The sequence below is a fragment of the Rhincodon typus genome, chromosome 5 (assembly GCF_021869965.1).
Source record: "Rhincodon typus isolate 14 chromosome 5, sRhiTyp1.1, whole genome shotgun sequence".
NCBI lineage: Eukaryota > Metazoa > Chordata > Chondrichthyes > Orectolobiformes > Rhincodontidae > Rhincodon > Rhincodon typus.
The window spans coordinates 110,377,236-110,390,312 of record NC_063336.1 but is presented as its reverse complement, the minus strand read 5'-3'; the positions used below and the strand labels follow the sequence as shown (position 1 = coordinate 110,390,312).

At 38.5% G+C, this 13,077-nt stretch overlaps 3 protein-coding genes across 6 annotated transcripts in view; all 3 read right to left on the bottom strand.

Annotated features, from left to right (window-relative positions):
- Window positions 1-2,150, bottom strand: part of LOC109918882 (meprin A subunit alpha) — a 17,952-nt gene extending 15,802 nt beyond the window's left edge. Inside the window, exons 1-6 of the mRNA XM_048596595.1 lie at window positions 2,035-2,150; window positions 1,930-1,954; window positions 1,764-1,817; window positions 1,530-1,570; window positions 1,356-1,431; window positions 554-671 (exon numbers count right to left, since the gene is read on the bottom strand). Of these exons, the coding sequence (XP_048452552.1) occupies window positions 554-671; window positions 1,356-1,431; window positions 1,530-1,570; window positions 1,764-1,817; window positions 1,930-1,954; window positions 2,035-2,100 (380 nt within the window). The 5' untranslated portion in view covers window positions 2,101-2,150. The remainder of the gene's footprint in view (window positions 1-553; window positions 672-1,355; window positions 1,432-1,529; window positions 1,571-1,763; window positions 1,818-1,929; window positions 1,955-2,034) is intronic.
- Window positions 1-13,077, bottom strand: part of LOC109918871 (flap endonuclease GEN homolog 1) — a 96,776-nt gene that overhangs the window by 24,071 nt on the left and 59,628 nt on the right. The window lies entirely within an intron of this gene.
- LOC109918831 (ankyrin repeat domain-containing protein 66) overlaps window positions 9,161-13,077 on the bottom strand; it is a 28,202-nt gene continuing 24,285 nt past the window's right edge. Inside the window, exons 3-5 of the mRNA XM_048596594.1 lie at window positions 12,720-12,791; window positions 11,424-11,652; window positions 9,161-10,981 (exon numbers count right to left, since the gene is read on the bottom strand). Coding sequence (XP_048452551.1) covers window positions 10,723-10,981; window positions 11,424-11,652; window positions 12,720-12,791 — 560 coding nt within the window. The 3' untranslated portion in view covers window positions 9,161-10,722. The remainder of the gene's footprint in view (window positions 10,982-11,423; window positions 11,653-12,719; window positions 12,792-13,077) is intronic.

Below are 13,077 nucleotides of genomic sequence, written 5' to 3'. Positions count from 1 at the left end.
AATGGTATCAATGTGGATTTCACAAGCTTCAAAATCTCCCCTCCCCCCACCAATTCCCAAAACCAGCCCAGCTCGTCCCCACCTCCCTAACTTGTTCTTCCTCCCACCTATCCCCTCCTCCCACCTCAAGCTGCACCCCCATCTCCTACCTACTAACCTCATCCCACCCCCTTGACCTGTCCGTCCTCCCTGGCCTGACCTATCCCCTCCCTAACTCCCCACCTACACTCACCTTTACTGGCTCCATCCCCGCCTCTTCGACCTGTCTGTTTCCTCTCCACTTATCTTCTCCTCTATCCATCTTCCATCCGCCTCCCCCTCTCTCCCTATTTATTTCAGAAGCCCCTTCCCCTCCCCCATTTCTAATGAAGGGTCTAGGCCTGAAACATCAGCCTTTTTGCTCCTATGATGCTGCTTGGCCTGCTGTGTTCATCCAGCTCTACACCTTGTTGTCTAGTACCCAGAGCAATCTAGTTAGACGATATCAAGTTTTTGTCCAATAACATGATTTCTGCTTTGATTTGTTAATGCAACCAAGTGATTTTATACGTACCCATCTAATTTTTGAAAAATTAAATATGTTTTCTCGCCTTCGTAAGGTTTGAAATCAACGCAGGATTTCAAGCGATATTGCTCAAATGAATTCAAGATTTCACCCTTGGCATTTAGATCTGTAAATCAAAATACTAAAAAATGAACAATCGATTTAAATAAAGCATAAACTATATTGATCTTCATTTTGCAACCGATATGTTAGTTATAAAGCAGTCATTTCAAAGAGGTAAAAACCTCACAAAAAATACACAAAGAACCATATCCTGATCAAAAATTACACACGATATGTTTTACAGTATACATGTGAGATTTTGTCTAACAAGCAGATATATTGCGATGGGCAATTTATTTTTAAATTATTGAGATCTAAGATACTGTATGCAAAAAAAGAAAGGATCAAATTCTCAGTCCTTTGCACAGTATCAGATAATGGGAGAGCCCTAAGTAATCATCCAATCAACTCAGATCTGTCCTCTGATGCATCAAACAACTTTCCATTACTGTGCAAATTATTGTACTTAAAAATTTGTAAATAATTTTGTTAATGGATTTGAATTACATCCATTATTTAATTTGCATGACTTCCCCTTTGGATTGCGACAGCTTGTGATAAGTAAATTGTTAAGGTAGAATTAGTGTATCAGTGGGTATGATTGGATACTTGGAAGTATTAAATCTCAAATAAAGTAATATCGAGGTAGCAATAATACTCTTCCAACAATAGATACTCAAACTAAGATGTAAATCAATAGTACTTCAATTCATTCTGATTATTGACAAGTTTGTATAGCAAGAGTTACCAAGGCTGTCAGCCAGAATGTATGGAATAGGGAATTTCCATCTCGATGTTGGATCTTTAAGAGCATTCCGTTCCCACTGTAACAAAGTGAGCAAATCAATAATACATTCAAAATTGGAAGTATAGTGTTAGAAATAGGTTTCTTAGAAATCAGTGTAATGTGTCTCACACTTACGCTCTGTGCAATGTCGCCTTGAAACAGAAACCTTTGGGATTCTAAGAATAAGGTATTTAGAAAAGTACAGCAACATTAAAATGCTCTACCTGCTGATCAAAAAAGTCTCACCAAATAACAAAGTGTAAATTGCATTAATATGAAGAATTTTAGGATATATATTTATTAGATTTGAAAGAATATAACCTAAAAGATGATAGAGATATGAGTTTTCTGTTTAAATTTTGCACCTACCTAAATTTATTTTTGGAATGTCATCTCGAAAATCCCCAGGATCTACATCATAAACTGGTTAAGGAAAGACAAGATTTTAACAAGTTAACTGTTACATTCTAAGAAGCTGTGATTTTTTTTTTAAAATAGAGCAGGAAAGTAAAAGTTAAAATATCTCAATACATACCATTCTCAGAAGGAGTCTCTCTGATCTGGAAAAAGAAGATTGATATTTGTTGAAATGGTGAAAGAATGACAAATAGATTTTTAACTTGCAAGAATTGTATCTTACCACCAAACTATTACAGTGGGTGATCAATAATGTTAAGAAAAGGGGAAACAATTCAGAGAGGTTCATGATTGAAGTAGTGGATCCAAATAGCTTAACAGTGCCGTGTTATACAGACACACTAAATTCAGTTTCTCTATTTCCTGGACTTTGTACAGCAAATTTATCTTTACAGCATTCTTGTACCATGCAACAAAATTTGCCGTGACGAAAATCTGCAGTACTGGCAGTATGTTAAGAGGGCAACAGTCACCCAATGATCTTGCTTATAATAGTAAAACAGTCATTCGGAGTTTAACTACATTCTTTCAAAAGACCCTAGTCTACAGGATACGCAAGTGTTTTTTTTGTAGATTATGAAAATAATACAAATGGCTAATGAAAAAGTGAGAAATCCTTACAACAACTTTTCCTCTTTCTTTAACGAAGAGTGCAAATGTAAATTTTGAAAATTACCCAGTCAGCAATTCAGAGAAGATAATATTGGAAGGCTTTTGTTTAGTTGGCAGCCTTTGGGCTAGGAGGTGTGGCTTTGGAACACCTTGCAAAGTTTACATTCACAGCTCATGTCGACAATCTTATATAGTACATCCGACGCCACATTTAAGGGCCAATTAATACAACCACTTCATATGCTGCAAGCTACAAATTGCCCCTCAGACTGTGGTGGTCATCCCTAGTAATGGCTACAAAAAAGTCCAAACAGGCCCAAAGGTATTTGGCTACTGCCCTGGGTATCCTGGTGGATGAAGTTACCAAAAGGTCAGTCCTCTTCATGGGGAAGTGCATCAGGAAGCCAGCCTACCAGACCCATTCTGTCTGAACAACGATTGTAGCATGCTTCATTGTTCTGGCCTCTATAAAACAGGACAGCCAACTGAAAACCATATGTGATCTTTTACACTTCACAAGAATAAACAGTACCATCTTCTTTTGTTTAGTTCTTTCAGTTACCTCTTACTCCTAGGGACACAACTCCCTCTGATTTTATCATTGGTGAAAGGGAAATGGACTGCAAGTCTCAACATTACATGTACGATGTACGCTCATGGGACAACGCCCATCTGAACCTTTCAAAATAATAAATTTGCACTTCCTGCTCAGTCACTTGAGATGCCTCACTACATTGCTTGGTTATGCATTGTCAAAAACTGTTCCTGCTTCCATTCCCATTATACATAAGCCATCTCTTTAGCTCATCTCCAGAAACGTTGGCTCACAACTGGGGGACGTGGTGGACATCAGGAAAGGATGGTCAGGCTGGCCAGGAAAGACCAGGGCCGGTTTCGTGATGCTGAGGAGACAGCAATAGGCCACCAACTCAATGAGCTACATAGCACTCTGCTCTTCTCAGATAGTGCCTAACAGCTTCACTTCACCTTCACAACTGCAGACATTAGCAGCACCTAGGAGATCTCAGGCTGGAAGACGTCACAGCCTGAACCACTCATCATCAGAATCCCCTCATGTGCTACAGTCAACCTGCAGGGGAACATCAGGCAGATTATGCTGGAGACACTCAGAAGGCTGGAGTGAAAGATTGAGGAGTCTGTCCACATTCTCATGACAGTGATGATTCTGGTATGTGAGTGCTTGGCTGTATCCAAGAAAAGGGTAGCAGCTGGCTTGGAGACCTATCGCAGTAGAATGTTCACTGGCTGTCAGAAATGCACTGGGATCCAAACTCCATTGCTTTAGCCCCACATTTGTTCGGCATCAATGACAAGATGAAATGCATTCAAGGTGAGACACTTCAGCCTTACTCCACCTCTCTCAGGTAGACCGAATGGTGCCAGGAGACACCCACAGGTTGGAGGAAAGACTAACAGGCACCCCAGCAACATCTTCTTCTCAGGATGCTCCAAAAGTGCCTGGTTCCTCCATCTCTCCCCTGCTTATGACCTCAATTCGTGCGGTAGTTCATGTTGACTATGATCAACACACATCTGGGCGGGAGACTCTCAGCAGGCATGGCCCACTTAGGAGCCCCAGTCCCTGCAGATTCTCCACTCTCCATTCCAGCTCAGCAGTAGAATCATAACAGGCTATTGTTAGTTGTCAGGATATGGCAGTTGTAATCCAAGACATAAATCCTTAGATTGTGTAACTTGGTCATTTGAGAAGATAAAACTTTGATGGCAAGTATCTTCTTGCATTGAGTGTTGCTGACAGATCACAAGGTGGCAATCATTGGGGACAATGTAACCCTGATGAGTCGTTATGAGTGAGTCTGAATTGGATTAGTTGAACAATATTAATTTACAGATTAACGGTGAATTGAAGGCAGATGGCAAGCATTATTCACTTGAATAATGTTAAAGTGAAAGGCTCTTATGGTGCAGTGGTAGTGTCCATATCTCTGAGCCGAAAAGCCTGTGTTCCATTCCCAACTGTTCCAGAAGTGTGTCCTAACATTTCTCAGCAGGTTGATTTTATAAACAATGAGTTATGTGGCCCCTTATTTGGGATCAAATCCCAGTGCTACATTCCAACCCCTTTGAAAAGAAACTGTATTTACTGCTCCAACTTTTGCAAGCATTTCATTCCAGTCCCAGACTTTATTGCACAGTTGATCAAAGTGGTAAGATTCCAACTTTGCACTGCATAAGTGACTTGCACACTTTGCTTATGACCCATAATTTCCCCCATTGTCCCTTTTTGCATTGCCATCCCTGTGACCCTTCACTCACACTCATGTTGGTTAATTCCCAGTTTTGCACTGCTTGCAGCCTCAACAACCCCTTGGACTGACCCCAGAAAAGCTCTGGATTATGTGCCATCCACCCTGATTGACTGTGGCCTGGACTCGACTCTGAGGATCAAACTCAACAGATACTATTTCGTTTTTATGTTGAATTTCTGCAGCTTCAAGTTTATCAACGGGGGAGAAATTAATTAAGAAGCAGGAGTTAATAGGGTAAGTTGTGTAATTAATGAGATGCAAAAACATGTTAATAGGCACCTCAGCATCTGAGAGCAGAGTGAGAATTTGTCTTCAGACAAATGAGAAATTTTCACAGATAAGAGGAATCGAAAATTGGCTCAGCGACAGGAAACAAAGGGTAATGATGTTTCTTGCAAATGATAAACAGTTTCCCGTTAGGCTCAGTTTTGCTGTCTGGGCTGTATATTAATGATTTAGACTTAAATGTAGGAGGCATGATTGGGAAATCTGCAGGTAACACAAAACTTGGCTGGGTAGTAGAAAGTAAAAACGATGGCTGTTGACTATAGGAAGATATCAATGGTTCGGTTGAATGGGTGCAAAATAAAGGAAATTCATTCCATTTACTTGAAACAAGTAAGGGAAGTAAGAGACAAAAATCAGAAATTGCTGGAAAAACTCAGCAGGGTAGGCAGCATCTGTGGACAGAAAGCAGAGTTAATGTTTCAGGTCCAGTGACCCTACTTCAGAACTGTTCCGTTCAGAACAACTCTTCAGCTGTTCTGGAGAAGGGTCACTGGACCTGAAACATTAATTCTGCTTTCACTCCACAGATGCTGCCTACCCTGCTGAGCTCTTCCAGCAATTTCTGATTTTGTTTCTGATTTCCAGCATATGCAGTTCTTTGATTTTGTTTTGATCTTGGAGTGCATGTCCACGAGTCCCTGAAGGTGGCAGGAGAGGTACGTAATGTCAGAAAGAAGGCGTTGAGAAGAATGAGGCAACATTACTGAAACATACAGATTTGTTAGGGGACTGGTTAAATGTAGAAAGGTTCTTTCCTCTTGTTGGATGCTTTCCTTCGTTGGGAAAGATATTGAATACAATAATAGGGACATAATGATGGAACTATATAAGACATTAGTTAAGCCACAGGTGGTGTTTTGTGAATGGTAGAAAGATCAGAGTGGACATGAGAAAAACCTTTGTCACCAGAAGATGGATGCCTGGAATTCATTGCTTAGTTTGTAACTGAGATAAAAACCTTCAATTTGAAAACAACTTGGATCTGCACCTTAGGTGCTACAAATTGAAAGGCTACAGACCAGGTGCTGAAAAGTGGGATTAGAATGGGCAGCTAATTTATTCAGCTTGTGCAGACCTGATGGGCTGAATGGCCTCTTTCTATTTTGAAACCTTTATATGAATCATTGGAGTTGGGGTAGTAAAGTGACACTGAGGTATACAATCAGCCATAACCCAACTGGTAGGAGGAAAAAGAAGAGAAAATAGAAAAATAGGGAAAACAAATGTGACTGGGGAAGCTATTGAGTGAAGTCCCAAAAGGCCGACACTTGAGCTCATTCTGTTTCAAATGTACATGCATGGCCTAGACATGAAACTAATTTTATTCTGGATCAAATTTGCAACTAACATAAAATAGTGAAGACAAAAAGGGAAAGCGTGAGTTATGTGTTTCAGCCTAATATAATTTAAATGGAGAAAGCTGCAGAACAGAGATATTTGGAAGTTCTTGTCCATGAATCTCAGAAGTCAAGCATCCAAATTCAGGAGATAATAGGAAGGCAAATTGAATGTTGTCTTTTATTTCACAGGATATAGAGGATAAATGTAGGGAGTTTTGCTAAAACTATGCAAAGCACTGGTCACACCACATTTGGAATCATGTGAGCAAGTTGGGCCCCTTGCCATATATGGCACTGGAGACAGTCCAGAGAAGGTTCACTAGGCAGATACCAGGTATGGAGGGACTATTTTATGAGAATAGGTTGAGTAGGTTGGGCCTGAATTCATTAGCGTTGAGAAGAATGAGGCAACATTATTGAAACATACAGATTTGTTAGGGGACTGGTTAAGTGTAGAAAGGTTCTTTCCTCTTGTTGGAGATTCTAGGATCAGAGGGCTTAATCTCAGAATAAATAAAACAGAGATGAAGATTTTTTTTTCTTTCAAAGGTAGTGAAATAGTACAATTCTTCACCACAGAGAGCTGTTAAGCCTGGGTCATTTAGTACCTTCAAGGTGAAAGAGACAGATTTTTAATCAGTAAGGGATTCAAGGGTTGTAGGAAAATGCAGGAAAGTGGAGTTGAGAAATATTGGATCAGCCACAGTCTCATTGCATGGCAGAGACTACTCTACTCCGAGGTCTTAGTTTGCTTTTTCTTTAAAATGTAGGTTAACCATTTGCAAATCGTTACATCTGTAACTATCATGACTAATTTAAGACTGGCCTCAAGCTGCGTATTATGGTATTCATTACACTGCACCTTAATTTACAATTTTTAAACTCCCTGACAGTGCACAAATAGTTGATTTGGAACAGGAGTAGGAAACTCTGATAGTGCGTGTTTGGATTGATTTAATTTTACACTAGGACAACAAATGTGTGCACTGACTAACAAGTGATGGTGTGCACCTGAACAGACTTGCTTATTTTCAGCACCGCACATTTACATTTCAGGCTATATGTGCTGGAAATAAATGTTGATCCATACCACTAAATGTAGATGAATTGATTTGTTATTTCATTGTTTATTGACTCCTGCTCCTCCTTTGTCAGCAAATTAAATCATCTTCCCATGCTTACAATAATCAAGACAAAACTGCTAGTGTATTTATCAAAAACATTGGCAGCAACATAACTCAAAAGTAATCAATTCAAAATGCTTTTGAATGGGCTGACAACTATGATAGAGTACTATACAAAGAAGAGTTCTTTCTCTGCATGAAGGAGGTTTACCACAAATAACATATGGCCCAGATGACCATTTATCAAGTAAGAGTAAATAAATAAAGATACTTTTTAATCTCATAGTTAATTCTGTTCAGAAATGGCTGTTAGTGTTTATAATTAATACCTTTACATGGCAGGCACTACAAATTCAATGGCTGTAATCATAAATAAGTAAACCAGAGAGTGAGATAATAGATGGGTTTGCAGGCAGGTGAACGGAGTGACAGGGAGGTCAATGAAAGACAGGTCAGGGTGCTATTCAAAGCAGTCAGGGTTTAGTCAGTTGTGGTAGGGAGTATCGTAGATGAGGAGTTGTTTAGAGAATCTGGAGAGGGTAGAAAAGTGTGTGATGGGCTATTCGGGTGGAGCAATTTTACGATTGGAGCCTGTACCTTGGTGGCAGTCAGAGCGTCAGGATGATAGCTTGAGGGATCAGTGTGAACGATTGGGTTATCAGTTTTGGAGTTATCCGAGAGTTATATTAATACTTTTTTCCTAGAATTTCGGGAGTAACTATCCAGTTAAGTCTCAGTGGATTTGTCCCAAGTCTCTGACTGGGGCTCAGAGAATTGTGTGAAGGATGAGAGAGAGCAGGGGACTTTCCCAACAGATGTTGTAACTTCCTGAGCAATTTGCACATAGGTCAGCACCTCAGGACTTCCAAGGGGCCCTAGCTTGTATCTCTGGTCCTATAAGCAGTCTCTGACAATCTGCAAATTTGAACTGACGTTTTGGAGGACAATCTCAGAAATTGTTCTAAATGGTATTTTTACATTCAACAGTTTGTGGTTTAGTACAGAGAATACCCTTTTGACATGTTAATAATGTTCTCCCTGACAATGAAATCCTTTGCAGTATCATGAATATTTCTATTGAGAATTTCAGAGTTGTTTACATTGCATTTACAGGCTGTACAAATTTAGATTTACAATAATTATTCAATAGCAAAACTTTAAAAATTGATTTGTACTGAATACATGTATAGAAAATGTCAGCATAAATTATTAACTTAATGAAGTTGATCAATTATTTTTCTGCAGTGAAGTACGGGAGTCAAGCAACACTGATTCATCCATAAGGATTTCACAGTTTAATTGTCCAAGAAAAGTATACTGTGATAAGGACCCACAGGCAATTTTAAAAAGCAACTCAGGATATCTCGCTCACTCTATCTTTGAGTTAATGAACTCGTCTATCCAACCCCCCTTGCTATCTCTGCAGACAAACTTGGAAACTGATCATAAGCTTAAAATCATAATGTGCCATATCAAAATGTTGTATCAACATGTGAAAACAAACTGGTTTTTAAAAAATCTATTTTTGATGGGTATAGTAAGATCACCAGTAACTTTTCTGCATCTGCTTTAATGAGTTGACCACATGGTAGGGCTGCATAAAACTAAAAACAAGTTACAAAGAGGAAAACAAAGTGTCAATAAAATAACAGATAAAATGTAAAACATAAAGATTTGAAAGTAAGTCTCTCTCAACTGGTACATTTATTTCAGTTTTGTGAATCAAATAACTGGAATAAAATTACAACAAAAAGGTTCCCGTTTCTAAAACTCTAAAGTAAATAGTACATGATCAAGTGATTTACAAAACCAAATGTCTATGTGTTAAGTATACAATTTCTGATATATATTAAGTTTCTCAGAGGGAAAAAAAAAGCATCAAATAACAACTAATCACAGACAGCACTATCAGAACACAGGAAGAGGCATTTTTCAGTTGTAACTATAAAATTTAAGTTGTGTTTGTAACAAATAAACCAAAACTTTCATCAATAATTCAAATACTGTTCATGAGTAATCTTCCAATTATTCCACTGGAGATTAAAAAAACCCTGCAGAATAGTTGAACAGTCAGTAATGACTCTAAAACAATTGTAAATTTGAATTACCTTATACAAAGGGACATGATGCTATAACACTGGAGTACCAACTGACATTGAAAAGCATATTTCATGTTTCACACTACTAAGTTGTCAATCTAAGTGCAGAAATCAGTACCTTCGGGATGTTAATTAAAATATGACACTGTGCAGCAATAGGTTGCATCATTTCTGACAAGAATCACCATAACTTGCATAATAGGGATATGCACATGTGAACTACAGATAATCTGGGTTGGTTTTTGCAGGATTGTATTTTGAGAGGTTGATGGGGATCTTGCCAGTGGAAAAAACAGTGGGAATCCCCTCTCAGTTCCATGATGGAAATTCAACTAAATCAATTGTCTTTTAGGCAGTTAAGTGGCCGCCTTCTGTGCCACCACATTCGAGGTCTGTGGTGGTGGATGTTTCGCCCACTAGGAATGCTGCTCAATCAGAGGACAGGATAGGGGTCACTGGCTGGATCTCAGGCAACAAGGGTTTGATTTTCATTGATGTACTCACACCTCAAGGCAATAACAGGGATCACAACCAAGTAGAGAGCCTAATCACAAGGCAATCTCTTAGGAGGGCACAAGCAAAATCAACAAAGTTAACCCACGTGGACATGGACGCATAGGTACTTCTGAATAAGGATCCAAAAGATGATGGATGCACTGATTCAGTGAAATTTTTCTCAAGTGTTGTACAGATTTCAAGAGGAAATTGTTTTCAAACATCAAGCCCCTGAAATTTCAGTTGCATCAATATCAAGCGACTTTGGGCCATATTCTTTGATGTAAATCTATTAAAGTGCATTATTTGACAAAAATCTAGAAAACCTGTGCAGGTTGGGCCTTTTGTGAGGGGTAAAAGTAGGTAAATAAGCAGCACAGAACTTGGAATATCTTTGGAGTGCCAATCAATGAAGTATCGATGTTTCTGTGTAAATGTACTGTATGTTAATTTCCTCAAAAGAACTGGCACAATGTCATTCTGACACCACAGTTATAGTAAGTTTTGTGTAATACAACACACTGAAGGCTGACACATACCACACAATTATGGTAATCCTATAACAATACAGGTCTCTTTCTGTGGTGTACAAAACTACTTTGATCAAGTTTAGGTAATGCTGCTGAACTGGTCACTGGTTGTACCTGACCTGGAGCTAGATCTTACCTTTCCTTTTTTTTACAAGCCCTGTTAGTATTTGATAACTTTCCTTTTGGAGTTACTGTCTTGGGTCTCACTGTGCAAGTACAGCCTTTGTGGTTTTGTTGAACATCAAGTACATTGTTACTCTTATTCTGGGCAGCTGCACTTATTTGAGCCAGTTCTTCTTCTTTCTGAATTTCCCACTCTTCATCTGTGTCATCTAATGCAGTGCCTTTCGTTTCAGCGATTCTCCTGTAATTGGAACACTCTTGCTCAGCTCTGCAAATAAAAGGAAATTAATTTATGCATTATACCACATTTCAGAATAACAAATGCTCTCAATTTTTTGAATTTTACAATTTATTTCAAAAACTATCAGTCTAAAACTTAATTATGTTCATTATTTAAGTATTGTTTAAAAATCTTACAGCTTCAAAACTTGACTTCCTACTACGTCTTTTGGTCAAATTCCATCCCTGTTACCGCTGCCCGCGCCCCCAATAACTACAAGTATAAACTCCTCGGTCCACATTCATACTGGATTTGGTTTCTGTCATTAATGTGAATGTGAAATCTGATGACTGGATTCACACAAGTTAATCAAAATGCTTTATAAAATATTTCCCAATTTTCCATCATCATCCATGTCTCCATTATCCATTTCTGTTCGATAACAGTGCAATACAAGGTCTATCCATAATATTTATATGCAACCACTTACATTTCAAGAAATTTAACACAGTCTTTCTGTCCATATATTTCTGCAATTCTTCTAGGGGTGTCCCCATAAAGATCTGCTTTGTCAATAGGAGCATGTAGAGAATGTAGCATTCGAAGGACGGATAACTTGCCAGATTCTGCGGCAAAATGAGCCGCAGTCCATCCAGTCTCAGTTCTCAAGCAAGATCGTGATCCATTCGTGATAAGAAGTTTAACCATGTCTGATTTTCCTGTCAGTGAAACAAAACAGGGTAGTCACATTAAAGGTTAAACGAAACATGATTTACATAAAACTTAGTTAAATTCTCCAGACATTCATATTCACAGCTCTGTTTGAAACTTTACAACTGGAAAAATAGCTCAGTTTAACTGAACTGAGCTGGGCAATGTTACGTTTGGACTATCCTTTCAGGTTCCTGGCAAAAATCATTTTTAGAATATAACTAAATTGATTTCTGTAATTTTTTCCTCACTTGGAAAGGCCACCTCTATTAAGTGTTTGCCTTTTTTTGCATAAACTGGGCTATCTCTCCGTGGGATTTTCTCTAATATGTTTAAATTAATAATTCAGCAAGAATGACCAAACTGTCCCATTTTGATCTGACCCTAAAAAATCATTTCACATACAGAAACAGTGCAGTCTTACACCATGTGCAAATTCGCTAGTACACATGAATCAAAACCAGAAGTAGAGAAACAAGGAAAGTAGTTACAAAAAGATAGATCACAACCTTCAAATTAGAAAAATATCGAGGTTGAAAAATACACGACAAGGGGACAGCCTAGTGCCTAACTTTGCTACTACAATAATGTTATTTATATATTTTCAGATCAACCTGTGCAGAGATGTTATTACACACCTCTGGAGCAGGTGGGATTTGAACACAGCCTGCTGGCCCAGAGGTAGGAACAATACCACTGCACCACATCTTATCCTACAATGAATTTCTAATTTTAGTTGAAATTGCAAACAGCACGTACTAATTTTGTTTCAGCTGTACCTTAAATAATAGCCTGGATTTTGGTCTTTATTTAAAAGGGCGGAGTCTTAATGTAGGAAAGCCATATCCAGAGTACTGTGTTCAGTGTAAGGAGGAGTATATACTTGCAGTGGAAACAATTTAGAGAAGGTTCACTCGGCAGATTCCTGGGCTGAGTTTAGAAGAAAGAGGCATGAACTTTTGAAACATAAGATTCTGAGGAGGCTTGAAGATTAGATGCGGAGAGGATGTTTCACCCTGTGGGGAAATCTAGAACAGTTTAAGTATAAAAGTTGAAGATAATGTTAACAACTAACCTTTAGAAATCTTTTGGACAGCAGTGGAGGCTGGGTCATTGAATATATTCAAGATTGAGTTAACATCACATCCTCCAACCACCAAATTAGAAAAATATAGAGGTAGAAAAATACATGACAAGGGGATAGCCTCGTAGCTAACTTTGCTACTACAATAATGTTATTTTCATATTTTCTTTAATCTACAAGGAAATCAAGGGTTATGGGGCTGACAGGAAAGTGGAATTACAGTAAAAGGAATTCAGGCCACAGTTAGTTCTGTCGTAATTTTATTAAATGGTGGAACAGTCTTGAGGGACTGAATGTTCCAACACCTGCTCCTTTCTTTTTATGTCACCAGGTTACAGTCCAACAGGTT